Source organism: Varroa destructor, unplaced genomic scaffold, assembly GCF_002443255.2.
Source record: "Varroa destructor unplaced genomic scaffold, Vdes_3.0 BEIS01000003.1, whole genome shotgun sequence".
NCBI classification, from domain to species: Eukaryota; Metazoa; Arthropoda; class Arachnida; order Mesostigmata; family Varroidae; genus Varroa; species Varroa destructor.
Window position 1 is genome coordinate 47,355,685 of NW_019211456.1, and position 14,961 is coordinate 47,370,645.

General features: G+C 37.4%; 2 protein-coding genes and 1 long non-coding RNA gene across 4 annotated transcripts in view; 2 read left to right on the forward strand and 1 right to left on the reverse strand.

Annotated features, from left to right (window-relative positions):
• Positions 1-600: 600 nt before the first annotated feature.
• Positions 601-3,300, forward strand: Bka (FCF1 rRNA-processing protein Bka). The gene is made up of 6 exons (XM_022797437.2): positions 601-866; positions 1,254-1,327; positions 1,770-1,835; positions 2,174-2,365; positions 2,653-2,770; positions 2,897-3,300. Exons 1-6 carry the CDS (start codon positions 864-866, stop codon positions 3,041-3,043), a joined length of 600 nt encoding a protein of 199 aa, XP_022653172.1. The 5' UTR covers positions 601-863; the 3' UTR covers positions 3,044-3,300.
• Positions 3,301-4,635: 1,335 nt separating this feature from the next.
• On the reverse strand, positions 4,636-11,433 carry Hpr1 (THO complex 1-like protein Hpr1). Its single transcript, XM_022796642.2, has 11 exons — positions 10,931-11,433; positions 9,716-10,251; positions 9,238-9,444; positions 8,839-8,936; positions 8,471-8,622; positions 8,133-8,301; positions 7,867-7,987; positions 7,286-7,405; positions 6,321-6,533; positions 5,789-5,981; positions 4,636-5,291 (listed from the first exon to the last, which is right to left on the reverse strand). Exons 1-11 carry the CDS (start codon positions 11,238-11,240, stop codon positions 5,137-5,139), a joined length of 2,274 nt encoding a protein of 757 aa, XP_022652377.1. The 5' UTR covers positions 11,241-11,433; the 3' UTR covers positions 4,636-5,136.
• A 98-nt stretch (positions 11,434-11,531) lies between these two features.
• Positions 11,532-14,961, forward strand: part of LOC111246671 (uncharacterized) — a 7,244-nt gene continuing 3,814 nt past the window's right edge. For both annotated transcript variants that reach the window (XR_002671752.2, XR_015324845.1), the window contains exons 1-2: positions 11,532-11,836; positions 12,327-12,507. This is a non-coding gene — a long non-coding RNA (uncharacterized LOC111246671). The remainder of the gene's footprint in view (positions 11,837-12,326; positions 12,508-14,961) is intronic.

The window sequence follows — 14,961 nt, forward strand, 5'->3', positions numbered from 1 at the left end:
AATATGGACTAGCAGGAGCTCCGTCAATTAGTAGAAGGTTTAAATTCGCCAGTCCAAATTATTGCCAATTAACAGTTCTTTTTTTTTTTTGTAAATACATTCACTATACATAGTATACTGTATTTCAAAAAAGAAAAACAAACAAATATTTTACAGTACCTATTACATATATATGTATATATAGATATATAAAATCAGGGATTAAATGTATATGAAGCATACTTTGCCGTCCTTTAAGGAAATTGTCAATCTATATATATATGTACATGAATAGAAGCAAAAAATATTTCATACAAGATCATTTTTGGGAACTGCTGGCGTTAATTTTCGATAGGATGACGTAATTTTCCTCCTTAAATGACAACGAGTATGGCATACGTAGATAGAATGAGAAACGCCTAAGTACGTACTAAGGATATCAATGATCTTTTGCTCTCAATCTATGTGTTATTCATGTCTTGTTCCTTGGAAGATACATGGATACTACGCGAAAGCCCTTTTAGTCAAACGAGATCTGAGAACTACAATAGCTCCAAAATGTACTATCGCCCGTTACTAAGCATATGCTCAAACAGAAACCATGATCAGGAACCCTCTCCACCAAAGTCAAAACAATGGCCCACGTGCGCCTAGGCTGGCCGACCGAGAGTTCCATTTCGCATTGCATTCACCAGCTGCAATAAGTTATGCTTGAATACGAATGAAAATACGAATAAACGGAGTGGATTTATCATTGTGTCAGCTACGCAGCTGCTAGTGCTCCAACTTGCCGCAATATAGCTAAACTCACAAAATAGCCTTAGAAAGAGTGAATTAATTAGTGGAATTGATCGGTGTAATTGAAAAACACAGTAACTCTTGAAATGGTGCATAAGTATTTAATAATTATTTGTTGCTTTGACATAGCATTTGCTACCTATTGGTGTACAAGTGTTTTTAGTAATTATAATAATATTATATTGTTACTTATACGTCTGACAGCAGCGAAGTTTTGTTATTTGTAAAATGACTAAGACGACAATAGGGAGGAATGTTCCCGTAACGGCTGCAGCTAAAAAAAAAAAACAGGTCGTAGGCAAACCTGCTTCTGATCCCTATTCGAAGAAAATCATAATTTACTGTCCATACACCTATTTTTTTTTACTAAACCTTTTATTAATAGATCGTGTGTTAATTGAGTGCAAGCTTCTTTCAAAAATAGTTTCACCTAAACTCAACTATGTCGTAACCAAATAAATCATTTGTTTTAACAGGGAAAGTTAAAGAAGAAACAGGCAAACAAGTTTGCTGCCATGAAACGGATGATCAGTCTTTCCGATCAAAGAATGTAAGTCATATTTTACCTCATAGACCACATTGAGCACTTTTATATGGCGCGATGTAGTTTTTATGGGTTTCCGTGTTAATGAAATTAGCCAATGAGCCTGGTTTCTCTTATTAAAAAATGCATATTAATTACATGCAAGAATTGATCGCTTTTATTTTCCTGGGCTTGAATATAATGACTATATGTGCAATCAGTTTATGCATGATTCTTGAATCCAGACATAATAATTGCTCGTACAACTTGTGTGAACAAAGACAGATATTTTATCATAACTGTTTCTTTTCTTTTTCAGAGAAACAGGGTTTTCTTATGAATGATTTTAATACAAAAGGAAAACGACACTGCAATAATCAAAATATTGAAGAATATCCACATTATGGGTAATTTTTTTTGCGTTTTACCATAAGGCAGACTAACAATCGCTAATTTTCTTGCCTTTTAGTAAGGAGAAAGACAGATTCAAGAAACCCAAGAAAGAGAAACCTGACGAGCTCAAAGTGAGGGAAGTGTAAGTATAAAACGAGACCTTACCGTAATGAGCCAATCCAACTTTCGATGTTTTGTTAATGCTTAATAAGTGCTATGTATCGCGCAGTCGGCGTTGAACTAGTGCTTTTGGGTTTTTTACGACAACCTGCCGTATGACAATCTAAATGCAATTAAATAATAATACCGTTCCTCGAGGTTGTTGAAAACACGATTTCTTAATTACGTGGACCTTCACTGGTACACTTGGCTTTTATCGAAGGCAACGTTTAAAACAGATGATTGTCATACGAGAGTTCAATTTTTATGCAGGATTATTTATAATAATGCATTGTGTGTTGCTTCATGTGGTATCTATAGGGCACAATATTCATCCGCACTATACTTCAAATATAACGAACAGCTGGGACCGCCGTATCGCGTGTTAATGGATACGAACTTTATTAATTTCTCAGTGCTTCACAAACTCGACATTGTGCAAGCTATGATGGATTGTCTGTACGCTAAATGTATCCCGTATATCACCGACTGCGTCATGGGCGAATTAGAAAGGTAGAAAATCAAAATATGCTAAATCCAATTACTATAATACAATCATGAAATACGTGCTTTGCTGCACTGATTGTATAACGATATGCTCGATTCTTTTCGGTATGCAGCATTGATAGATTTAATCTAGTATCACTGAGAAACTCTTTGATACCCAACAGTGCAATAAATCCAAGGTTGAGAAATATGAAGGCTGCTGATCGTGGCAAGTGGGCACATATGTCCCACGAACGTAAACTGGACAAAACAATATATGCAAGCGAGGCTAATATGTACCTTATTTTGGCCAGGTTGGGTACGAAGTATCGCGTAGCACTTCGCATTGCTAGAGATCCGCGGTTCGAACGACTAACATGCTCACACAAGGGCATTTACGCGGATGACTGTCTAATCAAACGAATAACAGAGGTAAGGAGTGTATACGTGATTTCGTTTAGTTTTTTTCATTACTCACAATTGTTACATTCTGATTTTTTTAATTTATACAATGTTCGATCAATATTTTTATTGAAAATGTGATTTCTATATTTCCAGCACAAATGCTATATCGTTGGGACGTGCGACAAAGACTTAAAACGGAGAATTCGTAAAATACCTGGAGTGCCGATTATGTACATTGTAGATAAACGCTACACAATTGAACGGATGCCAGATGCATACGGAGCTCCCAAAAACAAATAGGGCATTTCATAAATAAAATACGAGTTTCCTATAGGTGTACCCAAGCTATTTGAACAAAGACAATTTAAACAAAGAAACAGCAAATTTTCGCAAAGAAAGATTCAACGTTGTTAAGATTAATTATTGTGTACATGTACATACGTAAAAAATAATGCGTGTTATGATTTAAACGTTGTAACGATATATAACATAACCAATGAAGGTCTGTGGTTTACATTAAATATGAAATAAATGAGATCAGCCAAAAATAATTCTTAGTTCTGTTTATTCATTTCAGTAATTAGGAAAGTACCCTCACTCGGGCACTTCGATTTGGCTAATTATTGCTTTGTAGGTAGTACATAGGTAGTAGTTTGTAGGAGGTTCCCAATAGCAGCAGAACAGTCGGAATTATAAAGATTTTTACCGTTTGGTCAAAAACATTTCATTCTTTAACAAAACGGTGCCCCGTAAAGAATTGTGTTGTTATTAGCCCCATTGTCGACATAATATAGTTAATTCAAAACTAACGTTCCTAACTAATTTAACCCCATGTTTGTGCCCCATAATTCTTTCTTATACCCTAATGTAATAATGGTAAAACGGCGTCTTTAATTGTAAATAAATAGTTGTGCCGATATAAAAACGGCCATTAATTACATAATGGTGTCGGTTTTTGCATAACACTAATAGAAATAAAAGACCAGGGACAAACATTCTTATTTGGAAATTTGCATCGTTATATAACCCTCAACAACTCTCAAATTAAACGTATTTTTGTTCGGAATATTAATAAAAAAGGAAAATCTGTTCAAAAGTTTTAAACGCTTCTGTAACGTAAAATAACGTCATATTATGAAATGATAAAAAAAATAATACGTAAGACGCACTTATGCTAAATATGGAATCGAACAAATATCCGTACTGAATTAAACATTTTTTTTTCTCCAAATGCAATATAATTCAATGTATGCAGCCGTTTCCCATGGAAAACTGCGTTTTAATAGGCGCATGTTTTGTTTCCTTTTGAGAACTAGAGAAAATGTTGTTAGCAATTAGAACGAATTGCAGCTGACCTTCATACCAGTATATACAGGTGCGGCTGAATTCCCTTCAATGTTATTTAATGGAAGTTTTTCTTAACAACCACTGAAACAAACTATGCATCGAAAGCAATGTCTACTTTTCCGTGACGCAAATAAGAACTCATATTGGATTTTGTACAATGTTTAACAAGAGTCGCAGGCCACGAATAGCTGACGTACTGGTTAAATTTCATACCACAAGCACCCAATTTTAAATTAGAACTTTTTGAAATATACAGAGAGGGGAGGCGTAGAAGTAGGGTTACATTGGGTAACAAGCAAATTTACTTTAATATAGGACAAAAAGTAAGTCCAAAGCTGCATCAAATTTCTTAAATTCTACAAAGATCATTTGTCTCTTATATATTTAGGTCCATAGATGTGTCAAACGTTACAATTGTCCCCACTATGTATGTAAAATATTGCTGAAACGTGTGCTCAATGGTTATGTAATGAAAATGTTTCATAACACCGACTGGCATTACATTTATCTAAAAATGAAAACGGTGCAAAAAAAAATGCATATAGTTAACTTCTCAGCCACAACTCTTTCGTCTGTCGTTTATTATTTGCTTTTGTATGAACGCTAAACGTTTATATGTTCATCAAATCACCAGCCCACATACTGACACGGAATCGTTTGCTGGAATAAAAATCATTTTTCTGGTTCACATGCCTATATCGAGTCGTTTTGTTATGTTTTTTTCATTATTGAAGCAGTACCGTAATGACGATTCGTAAATACAAAGATAATTTTCTTACTGTACATTGTGTCCCTCCCGCGTAACCTGTAGAAGTAGAGAATTCTTCATCTGAGGTGAATTTACACATGTTTTGCTTTTAACAGCTCTGGCATCATCCTAAACGCCATTAATAGACTCGTCTGCCGGCATTGTAACTCACTGCCGTTTCTGCTTTTTACTTGTCGTTAGCAGCAGAAAAATATCTACCGGCGAAGCAGCCTTTCGTTTGCTGTAACAAAGTTCTTACACCAGAGCACACAAATCACATAGTCCGTAAATTCCTTAATTAGCCCTTGAGTGCCGCGTCTGTTAATTTGTGGGTAAGACCCAGCTTGGCAGCGATCTGTCTAGCCTTTTCCAAGGTGGCGTCCTCTGGCTCATTTTCTTTCCAGAGTGTTAGAAGATGATTAGCTTGGGCAACTGGATCATCTTCATGCTGACCTAAAAGAAAACAACATTGTAATACATAACTTCTGATCTTTAGGGGTAAAACATCACTTAATATTGTGGCCAGTCAGAAGACTCAAAAATTGAGTTCCAGGTTTAACTACTACGGTCTTTATTAAGGGCTATAAAGACTACACAATAAAAATGCCAATCCCTTCTTTGCCTTCAAGGTTATCCATACACATATCTATAACCTATAGCTAATATACCGTGCGATTCCAAACAGATTTTTTCATTACGAAAATTTAGCAGAGAAATTTTAGTTTAGATACCATTGTATTATCTCAGAACAGTTGAGTTTATTTTTTAAACATTACTAGCAACTTTATCTTGAAAAAAGGACCGCCTCCAAGTGTTTCCCTCACCTAAATATTTAGGATTTAAAAAACACGAAAAATTAATTACATTTTAACATAAAGTGTTACGTTTTCCTCCTCATAGTTCAACATTGTGTCGCTGCTGTCCTCGGTTAGCACTAGCATTAGACTTACTTTGAACATACTGAAGTTCGTCATCGCTGAGACCCATGTGGGGTACGAGACGGGCGCAATCAGCACCCAGAGCTGCCGCAAGCCGGCTGATCGTACCAGCTGAAAGCGTTGCGTTGCTGCTTCCTTCGGTTGCCGAAGACGCTGCAGCCGACCTTAACATTGCAAGGCGAGTGCGTTTAGGTGGAGGTCCGACCTTTATGGAGTGACCAAAAAATATCAAGTGAATCAGTAATCCAGTACTTGAACGGGCATTCTGCACCAACAATAATTATAAGTTAACCGTTTATTCGTGTTAAAAACTAACCGTTTCCAGCGAGCAAGTATTAATAATTGTTACAAGCGGAAAATAATTCACGGAAATAATTCAATTCAAAACAGATACAAAAACTCTAGTTCCAAAAATTTTCTTTTGAATAAAAAGAAGCACCAACAGGTTATGCCATATCCAGTTAGCAATTGCATGCCTAACTATTCTCAATTAGATAATATAGGATATACATTTACGAAGCCACTTTATACTTGCACCCCTTACTTCTTTGTCATTGTTGTTTATATTCGAGTTGTTCTGGGTACTTCCCCTGCTGTTTCCATCACCATCGACTCCATCGCCATCTTCATCTTCTGGGGCGGCAGAAGTACCCGAAGCCCCTGTTCCAGTGCGCCGGCCAATGTTTCCCGTACTATTATTCACCGTTGATGGCTGGGACGCATTCCCAACTTGTGCGTTACTATCCGCATCTTCATCCTATGTTATCACAAAAAAGAACAGAGGCGGTTGTGATGAAGTAAACGCGTCTGTTTTTGCGGCATAGAAATTTCTCACGCACTATTGTAAAGTAGTAACGGAACTCATTTAAGACTACACTCTGAGCTCCGGGGGGTTAAAAATATATATCAGATTTCATTGGCAAGACCACATGTCTCAGTCGATTAACCAAGCTTAACCAATTAAAGAGTACACAGTTGTAGCATCGGCTGGTTTACATGGCGGTTAGTATCATTTTTGTAAAGTATGATGCTAGGGCACAATCCTCTATAACTAAGAAGTTTTTGTTTTGCATTCAATGTAATATTTCGCATATCCGTTGAATCACATAAGCATATTTAATGTTGATAGATCATGTACACAATTTTACTCAATAAGCCAACTATGACCGTATACTTTATTGTACATGTACGGGCTATTCACAGATATTTCATATTTGGCATGTTCCCAAATAAGGCGTATTGCTCCACATGCTTGTTCTTGATCGCTACGAATCAGTATCTTGCCTTGAGTTTCTGCGCTTGTCCTTGAAATCAATTAATCAATCCCGTGATATTATTTACATGTATGTAGATTTATATAAATGATGTAGTGAAGACAGCCGTGAGAGTCGCCAGAGTGCTGCTTGACATGTGAGAGAGATACCTTCGTGGTCGCTTGCTGCGGTGTTCGCTTCCTTGCCTAACTTAATGTAGGGCGTGGTGCTTTCTTTGTCTGTTCGTCAGTACTACCTTGAAATCATCCTGTGAATTGTCATCCACTTCATCGACTTTTGCGCCTGTTGCCGTTCCATTCGAATTTTCTTTCGAGCCTTCCTTGGTCACGGAGAGATCCTTCGCCAAATAACCCACCTGTGGAATTTCATCGGCAAGTTCAAGGTGACATCGGATATTAATTACTCAATTTTGTGTTGCCGATTGTGTACGTTCGGATGTTCACATGATGTTACTGTTGTTAATCTAATTAATAATAATAATACGCATGCAGTAGAAACAACAATAGGCGCTCAGAGCATTCAACGGCACAGCTTGCGGAAAACAAATGTCCGCTTGTGCTATCCTCATCAACTTCAGTCTGGCCAGCTGTGTCGACCTTTTCGATTTTCCCGTGTTGCGCATTACTGGCGACAGTACCTATCATATTAATCATAAGAGTCGGTTGAATAATGGGACTCAAACCAGCGGTCGCCTTTGTTTGACATGTAATATTTTTTTTTAGAACGTGGCGGCGGCCAAGAAAAAGACATTAAATAGGAACGTCAATAAATTAAGTGGAATAGCTGATGATACGTATTGGCAACAAGAAAACAAACCATTGTATCGAGATAATTCGGTAATGATTTGGCGGGTTGATTTGTCGATGTGAAAAAGTGGAGCGATTTCTGCGACAGAATTCTTAATGCTCTCCAGCCCCAGTTCGGATTACTCGTCAATCTGTGTAAAAACAACATAAATTTCCTTATTATTGAAAACTGCCTATTAAATTCCTATATATATATATATATATATTTTGGATAATTTTCAAAACCGTTTGTAGCAATGCAAAAGTTACTATGTGAACTGAACTAAACGTTCCTACTTGTATTGATCCTCAATGCAAGCTGTGGGATCAGCCTGCGCGATGGCCTCTTCGAAAAATTCTTCCATTGAAGGAACATAGTTGCGCCGTTCGCCACGACAAGCTTCCCAGTTATCCGGACAGATGTTGAATAGACGGGTCAGCTCCGCGCTCCCCATAGATATCTGACCTAGGTTGCGATACATGCCAAAATCGTTTTTCATTAGCGTCGTATACACGTTAACCTTAATAGCAATGCAGGGTTCAAATAGATGCATCTATTATAAAATTATGAAGAATTCACTCAGTTACTCGAATCTTGTCCCTTATTTAACGATAAGTAGCCCGTGGCTACTAACCTTTAGCTAGATGATCTCGAATATCGTCACCAATGGGGCGTTTCCGTCGTACCAATTTACGTTCCGGTGCATCAGCAACGCGGAACGCCGGACAATTGTCGTTTTTCCACGCGTTCCACATTTCTTCGCGAGCCATCATGGAAGCAATTGATCTGCAGTCGAACGATAAAAATTAGGCTTCTTCTTGAGAGAAGGGTATATAAAAAACTGTTACATTTCACATACAGAATAAGACATAAGGATGGGAAACAGCAAGTCGCTTCTATTCATTCATATTGGGCTCTTAGTGTAGTCGGTACATTTTGGCAGACTCCACTCTTATTAGTTGGGTTACCCTAAGAGCCTTTGAACACTTCGCATATATCTACCTTGCGAACTCTTTCCCGTCTGGCGGTGTTTGTTCGAGAAGCTTATAAATCTCTGCTGATTTTTCCCGAACCCATTGAGACTGCTCTTCTGATAAGACCTATAGTAGTAACATGTAGCATAAGCAAAAAGATATGTTAATGTTTCTTAAGATTCCAAGAGCAAAACTAATTTAAAAGGTTAAACATTCTTCTCAACAATTTCAAAACGAATGTTTATATGCTGCAAAATGTATGTAAATTTCAGATTCAACGGAGGTAGCTTCATGTTATTTTGTAAACTTCAGCTTTATATATTATATACTCTATATATATATTCAACTTCAAATTATATATCTAATTCAACTTTTTTGCATGATAAATAGTTAACAGGTGGCCCGATTAATTTATAATAATACTTACTTGGCTCTCTAGCTTAAATCTTACGCTGGCCTTGAGATAGTGAAACATGATTAGGAACTGAATTAGAATATAACGTCTGAAGTTCGAATCAGACAGCTCAAGCTCAAAGAGCTTTTTCGATGTTAAGTATTTGGCAAAATATGCATCTGTAGGCTTGCTTGAAGCGGCATGTTCATCGAGTCGATAGGATGAGAATACCGTGAGAACCTGCAGAAACAAAAAACGAATTGTTCCATGCTTATCTTTAATAAGCATGTAGAACACTTTTTTTTTCAAAATAATTGGGCTGGTTCTAGTTCATCTGTCCAGCCGGTAAATCGTATTGGTTTGACTATTTCAGTATAGTAGTTTTTGTACATAGTTTTGATAAAAAAAAAAATGATGTTTTCGACAATATGCTATCTTGTTTGAATAATCGCCACCCGCTATTGTCTTGACATGCAAAATCAATATATTTGCGTTCGATGTGAGCTCATACCTCTTGGCTACACTTGGTCATTTGCTTCCAGTGGTTGCCATTGTAACAGAGGTTAGGTTGCCGAAAGAACTCTTGCAGACTCCAGAACTTCCGATAGAGGTTTACGCTAACTTTCCCGGACACGCCGATAATGCTGGTAGAATCTTCTGTTGATATTGGTGTGCCTTCCTTCTCCGTAAGGCTGGGCTCTTTGTCGTCCCCTTGATTGGTTAATGGTGATGTTTCTTCTGCACATGCTGACTGGTCGCCTCGAATCGACAGGTGTTCGGTGTTAAATTCGGACACGATGTTTAGGCCAGATCGTTCGGATAGGGGAAACAGCTTAGCAAGCACGATAAGAATCTGGCCACAAAATACCGTATTCTGACTTTTGCTTAATCGTCGCAAGAGATCATTACACATTCTGAGTAGCTGGTTTTTACAGGGTGCAAAGAACGCAGGTCGTTTCCATAACTCGACCCGTTGCTCGACGAGATGGAAAAGTCGCTCGCAGCGGGAAATTGTCAGGGTGTCGAATAGGTCCGTGAACACCGTTGCTATTGAATAAGCCAATAGGGGCATGAACAGCACATTTCGAAAAATGGTCAAAACTTAACTAAAAATATGCTTACATTAGACGTATATATCTATCGTTTAAAGGTATATTCGAGGAGAAAGTGTATTTCTATTTAACTTTTAAATTTATTTTAGAAACATTCATTGATGTGATTTTTGTAACAACAATTGAAACTTATATTTAATGCATGTGAGGATAATTGCCCTAACTTAATGGATGCTACATTAAGCGATTCTTAATTTACCCATCAAATTCTAACAATGCCTTAGCTGTTTTATACTACTTAGTATAGATTTTATTGCATGGATTTTGTAAAAAAAATTGTGATTTTTGGTTAACCATTGTTTATTAGCGTTAGGATATTTGCGGCCAGGCTCAGGACCCCTCGTGTTAATTAAAGATCAGAAACGCTAATGTTTACTAGTACCTCAACAAGGCTGACATAGATATCGTAGCAAAGCACATCACATATGCTAGTCAAACTGTCTCGCACTAGCGCCCAGTGTTTATTTCAAGTGATTTAGCAACAAAAGGTTACAATTCTTCTACGAGCATTAAGCAATGGAATACACCTCTTTTTTTTATATATATATATCGCCTTGTTTCGGTCTTCTATGCATACATAGGATATATACTGATGACCTATGTACTTCACTTACCAGGTAAATTGGGTGAAGCCATCTCTTTTTCACATAAAGCCACCATCAAGTCAACAAATCGGCCCAGAACAGCAGCTTCCAATTTCCGTGAACTTTGGTCAGCATCTTTCACTGATACATTGGCATGCTGTCCATGGGTGTCAAGAAGGTCCCACAGGACGCTTCTCAGGGCTGTATCGGTAGCCCGTGCACCTTCACTGCCTTCGCCAACGCCAGACAACTGAATCTCAGCAATCGGCGTTGAACTTTCAATCCAGCGCCGAAGTTGATCTTCATAGCCGGATCGAGCAACACCATCAATGCTTGTCATAACGAAAGCTATTGGGAATTAGTGAAATTTCTGTCAAATTTCTAACTTCACAACTTCCAGCCACTACCAGGGATACAATAAAACAATATACGGTGTCACTTTAACCTGAAGAAAAGTAAGATGGTTTGAACGCCCGCTTATCTTACATACGGAAAATAAAGGCTAGCGGCAAATCGTTCGACTATGATTTGTTTTCTGGTGGTGTTGTAAGTCACCGGCCACCCTTTGTTTTGTTTACATGCTGATGCCCATTCATAGTGTGCAGCGTCTGCACAGCTGCCATTGTTGCCGGCAGCACTCTCATAGACTTGGTGACGGTACAGTAATAACGTGTTGCTTGCCTAATTAACTTATGAAAACGTAAGGCGTCTAAGTTGTAGGTTGGGCGTAAATACAGCTCATTCAGTTTTGGGGCTAACTGTCCAGAATACTATACAATTAAAGCGGCGGAGTCGAACCTAAAACTCGAAACATTTATCAGACGCGGGCAAAATTCAGTATGTACTTACAACTACACGAGAAGTGGTCGAATGCGACTAGCTAAAAGCCAGGGGTCCCTGGTACGAGCTCTGCCAATGACACATACTACACGACAGGTATGATTAAATAAAACGAACCTACTAGCAATACTGCCCGTAAATGGGCAATTAGATTTTAGAAGTAGCTGGGCACTTAATTACGTCGTTCTTTTATAATCAAATATCATAGGAAACGGAAGCTACTTTAATGCTTTGCCAAAATGAATCAGAAACAACGAGAGGGTAGAGACCGACAACATTAAAAGTAGTTTCGAGTTTGCTTCTAAAAAAATGTAGATGGGCTTAAAAATGTTCGACTATTATGCCGCGATTAGACAAGACTTACCATAGACCTGTTGCTACTCAGGTATTGATTGCAATGATGGTGCGGGCGGTTATCTCAATTAGATTTTATATTGTTTTTATGATATTTTTGAATGAGCTAAATTTCTTCATTACTGCCTACAATTTGTAATCAAATTGATTGAACCTTCAAACAAGCTTATTCCAACTGTACGTATTTATTGCGCCGTATGCATAATCAAGGCCATCCGATTTGCAATGACAGGGCTTTATCCGGGAGTTCTGGAATCGATCGTGGCAGAAGTTTTGGCCATAGGATTACACGATAACACAATCAATAGAGCAATATCAGTTTCAATTGGACGAAACACAAGTTCTGCTCTGTTATAAAAAGCGTTGGAGATGCTGTTTTAGTACATCAAAATTTGATCAACCAATACTGACAAGTACGTGCCAAATTTACCTATATTGCTTTTTTCCGTATTAATTTTTGAACTCAATACGGATCTATTATTGATGTTACCGTTTTATTGCCGTATTTTTTTTTCGCTTCTAGCCTGTACAATCTGGATATGCTATAAGAAAAAAGATTCTATTGTTTGTTTTTCTAAATATCCTTATTCCCTCTCCATATTGCTCTAAACTTGGCGATTATTAACATGCGGTTTAGATAAATATTTAAACAATGTTTAATGTTAAAGCTTATTCTATTTGTAATAGTTTTTTTTACACAAACTTACTATTTTCTGTTTGTAGCTAGTGCAATAACGTACGCCTACCTATGGTAAATGAAAATTTCAGTGCCTATTGACCGACAATAAGTGTACATTTATTAGCCTAAACCAATCATCCATACATTTGTTAATTATCAGCATTTCAATTGCATCAGATACATCAGCTTTACTTTTCTATCTGTCACACTTTTTTTTCGCATGAAGGTAAAGCACATTAGGAAACGGCCCGCGCGACTGTGAATAGCCCTAGATAGAATAAATACAATTTGTAAAAATTGACACGGACGACGATGATATCAACGCCATTCATTCTAATTCATGTGTCAAAAAAGTGCCCAACAAACTTAATTCGATATCTGTTAGGAACAGAAAATTATTAAAACGAAATTTAAAATGGAATGAGTAAGACATTTGCTTTAAATAGATGTAGAGTGTCCTCAGATGTACTCAGCTCATAGACGAAGCTACGACGTCGCAAGGTTTCCTACCCATCGGCTACTGCCTGTCAGTTTCAAGCTGACTCACAAACCATTGGCGTTCCTACATTGTGCTATCCACTCTCGTGGGGTTTAGGACATAAAACATGGTGAGGTATGTATATCTTGCCGCTTTGAGTGAGGTTGCACAATACTGAAATTGAACGCGGTCAAAAACGAGAAACCACCCAGACGCCTTGCGATCTGAAACTATCTAATGATAGTACGTCAGACATTCTGTTTTCATTTCGATCAAGGTTTTACAACCCTTCAATAATAATTAGACACTGTAGTTACGTCACTAAAGTCACATCCATACTTATAATCGCATTATGTTTTCGAAGACATCTGTGGTATATTATACGACATTGATGCATTTCTGGTCTCTAAACGCAACGAATATCCTTAAGATATTTGTCTAATAATGAAAACATCAAGTCATCGGCGCCAAGAAAATTTTTCAGTAAAAAAGAAAATATGTTGGAAGCTCAAAGAGAAGTTATTTAAGTTATTACTAAATAAATTAAAATAGTAAAGTCAAGTAAGCCCATTTTGTCGAGCTATATGAGGTGATCATTAGCGTCACGGCGTGTGGGACTTGCACCTAATCATCAAAAAAAATGATAAAGTACACGAGCAACTTTACGTGGCCTTTGTCAATTCCGGGAACTACCCATACATCGATTCCGAGTCCAATTTCTTCGAGTTATTTTATATATATATATATATATATATATATATTAGGTCGGTCAAAAAGTAACTTCGACAACTTTAAACTTCTGCAAGCTACTGCACTTTTTGTTTACTTATTTGGTTTGCGATTTAACACGATCCCTCTCCAAATTGTACTGTTTTGTCGGCACTTTACATTTCTTATAAGTTCGTAGCATTTTTCTTTGGGATTAAATTGCGGAACCAAAAAAATCTATAGATCCCACAGTCTTGCAATGATCCGACAGCGAAACTTGAGTGTGGTCTGAAAATATGTAAATAAAAACTGGTGCTTTAAAGCTGGAGACCTAGATGTAACTTCTATTGCCTGAAAATTTCGTTCAGTCCTCTCAAGGGCTTTCTTCATAGCAATAAATTAGTCGTTGGACTGTTTTGAACTACCCGAATTCGCTAGAGAAGGTCTAGGTTTTTATGGTGTTTTACATGAACTCATTTAAGCTCCCACCACTAGTGGGTTTAGCATATAAGCGCTAATACGGCAGAAAACTAAGGTTTTTACACATACGAGTGGTATTAGGGTGAAAACAGAATGTCATATGATAATATTAAGCACAAGAGTGAATCGTTGAGTTCCAGGCAATCATCTACAATGACGCGTCAGTAAATTTCGTTTGATCCAAAAAAGGTGCCCTTTGATAAGAGTTAAAAACTGAGGGTAGACTTGGACTTGAAACCTCGGGAGCGACAAATGACTACAAAAAGTACTGACACTCACTTTATATGTCCTAAAAAATTCTACTATATTTTCAACGTAAATGTTTTCGCCTTTGGATTACAGGTCACGGCTTGCTAGATAACACTACAGTTGTTGCACGCAAAACAGCGTGCACCACAAGCTATACAAAAAAAGAAGCAAAAGTCCGAATATTGATCTATAAATTAATTATCTCCAGTCACCTCGTCTTTCCCTGAAAAATGAACTTACTTCCTGAACGACCTAATAGATGTAGACGTAATA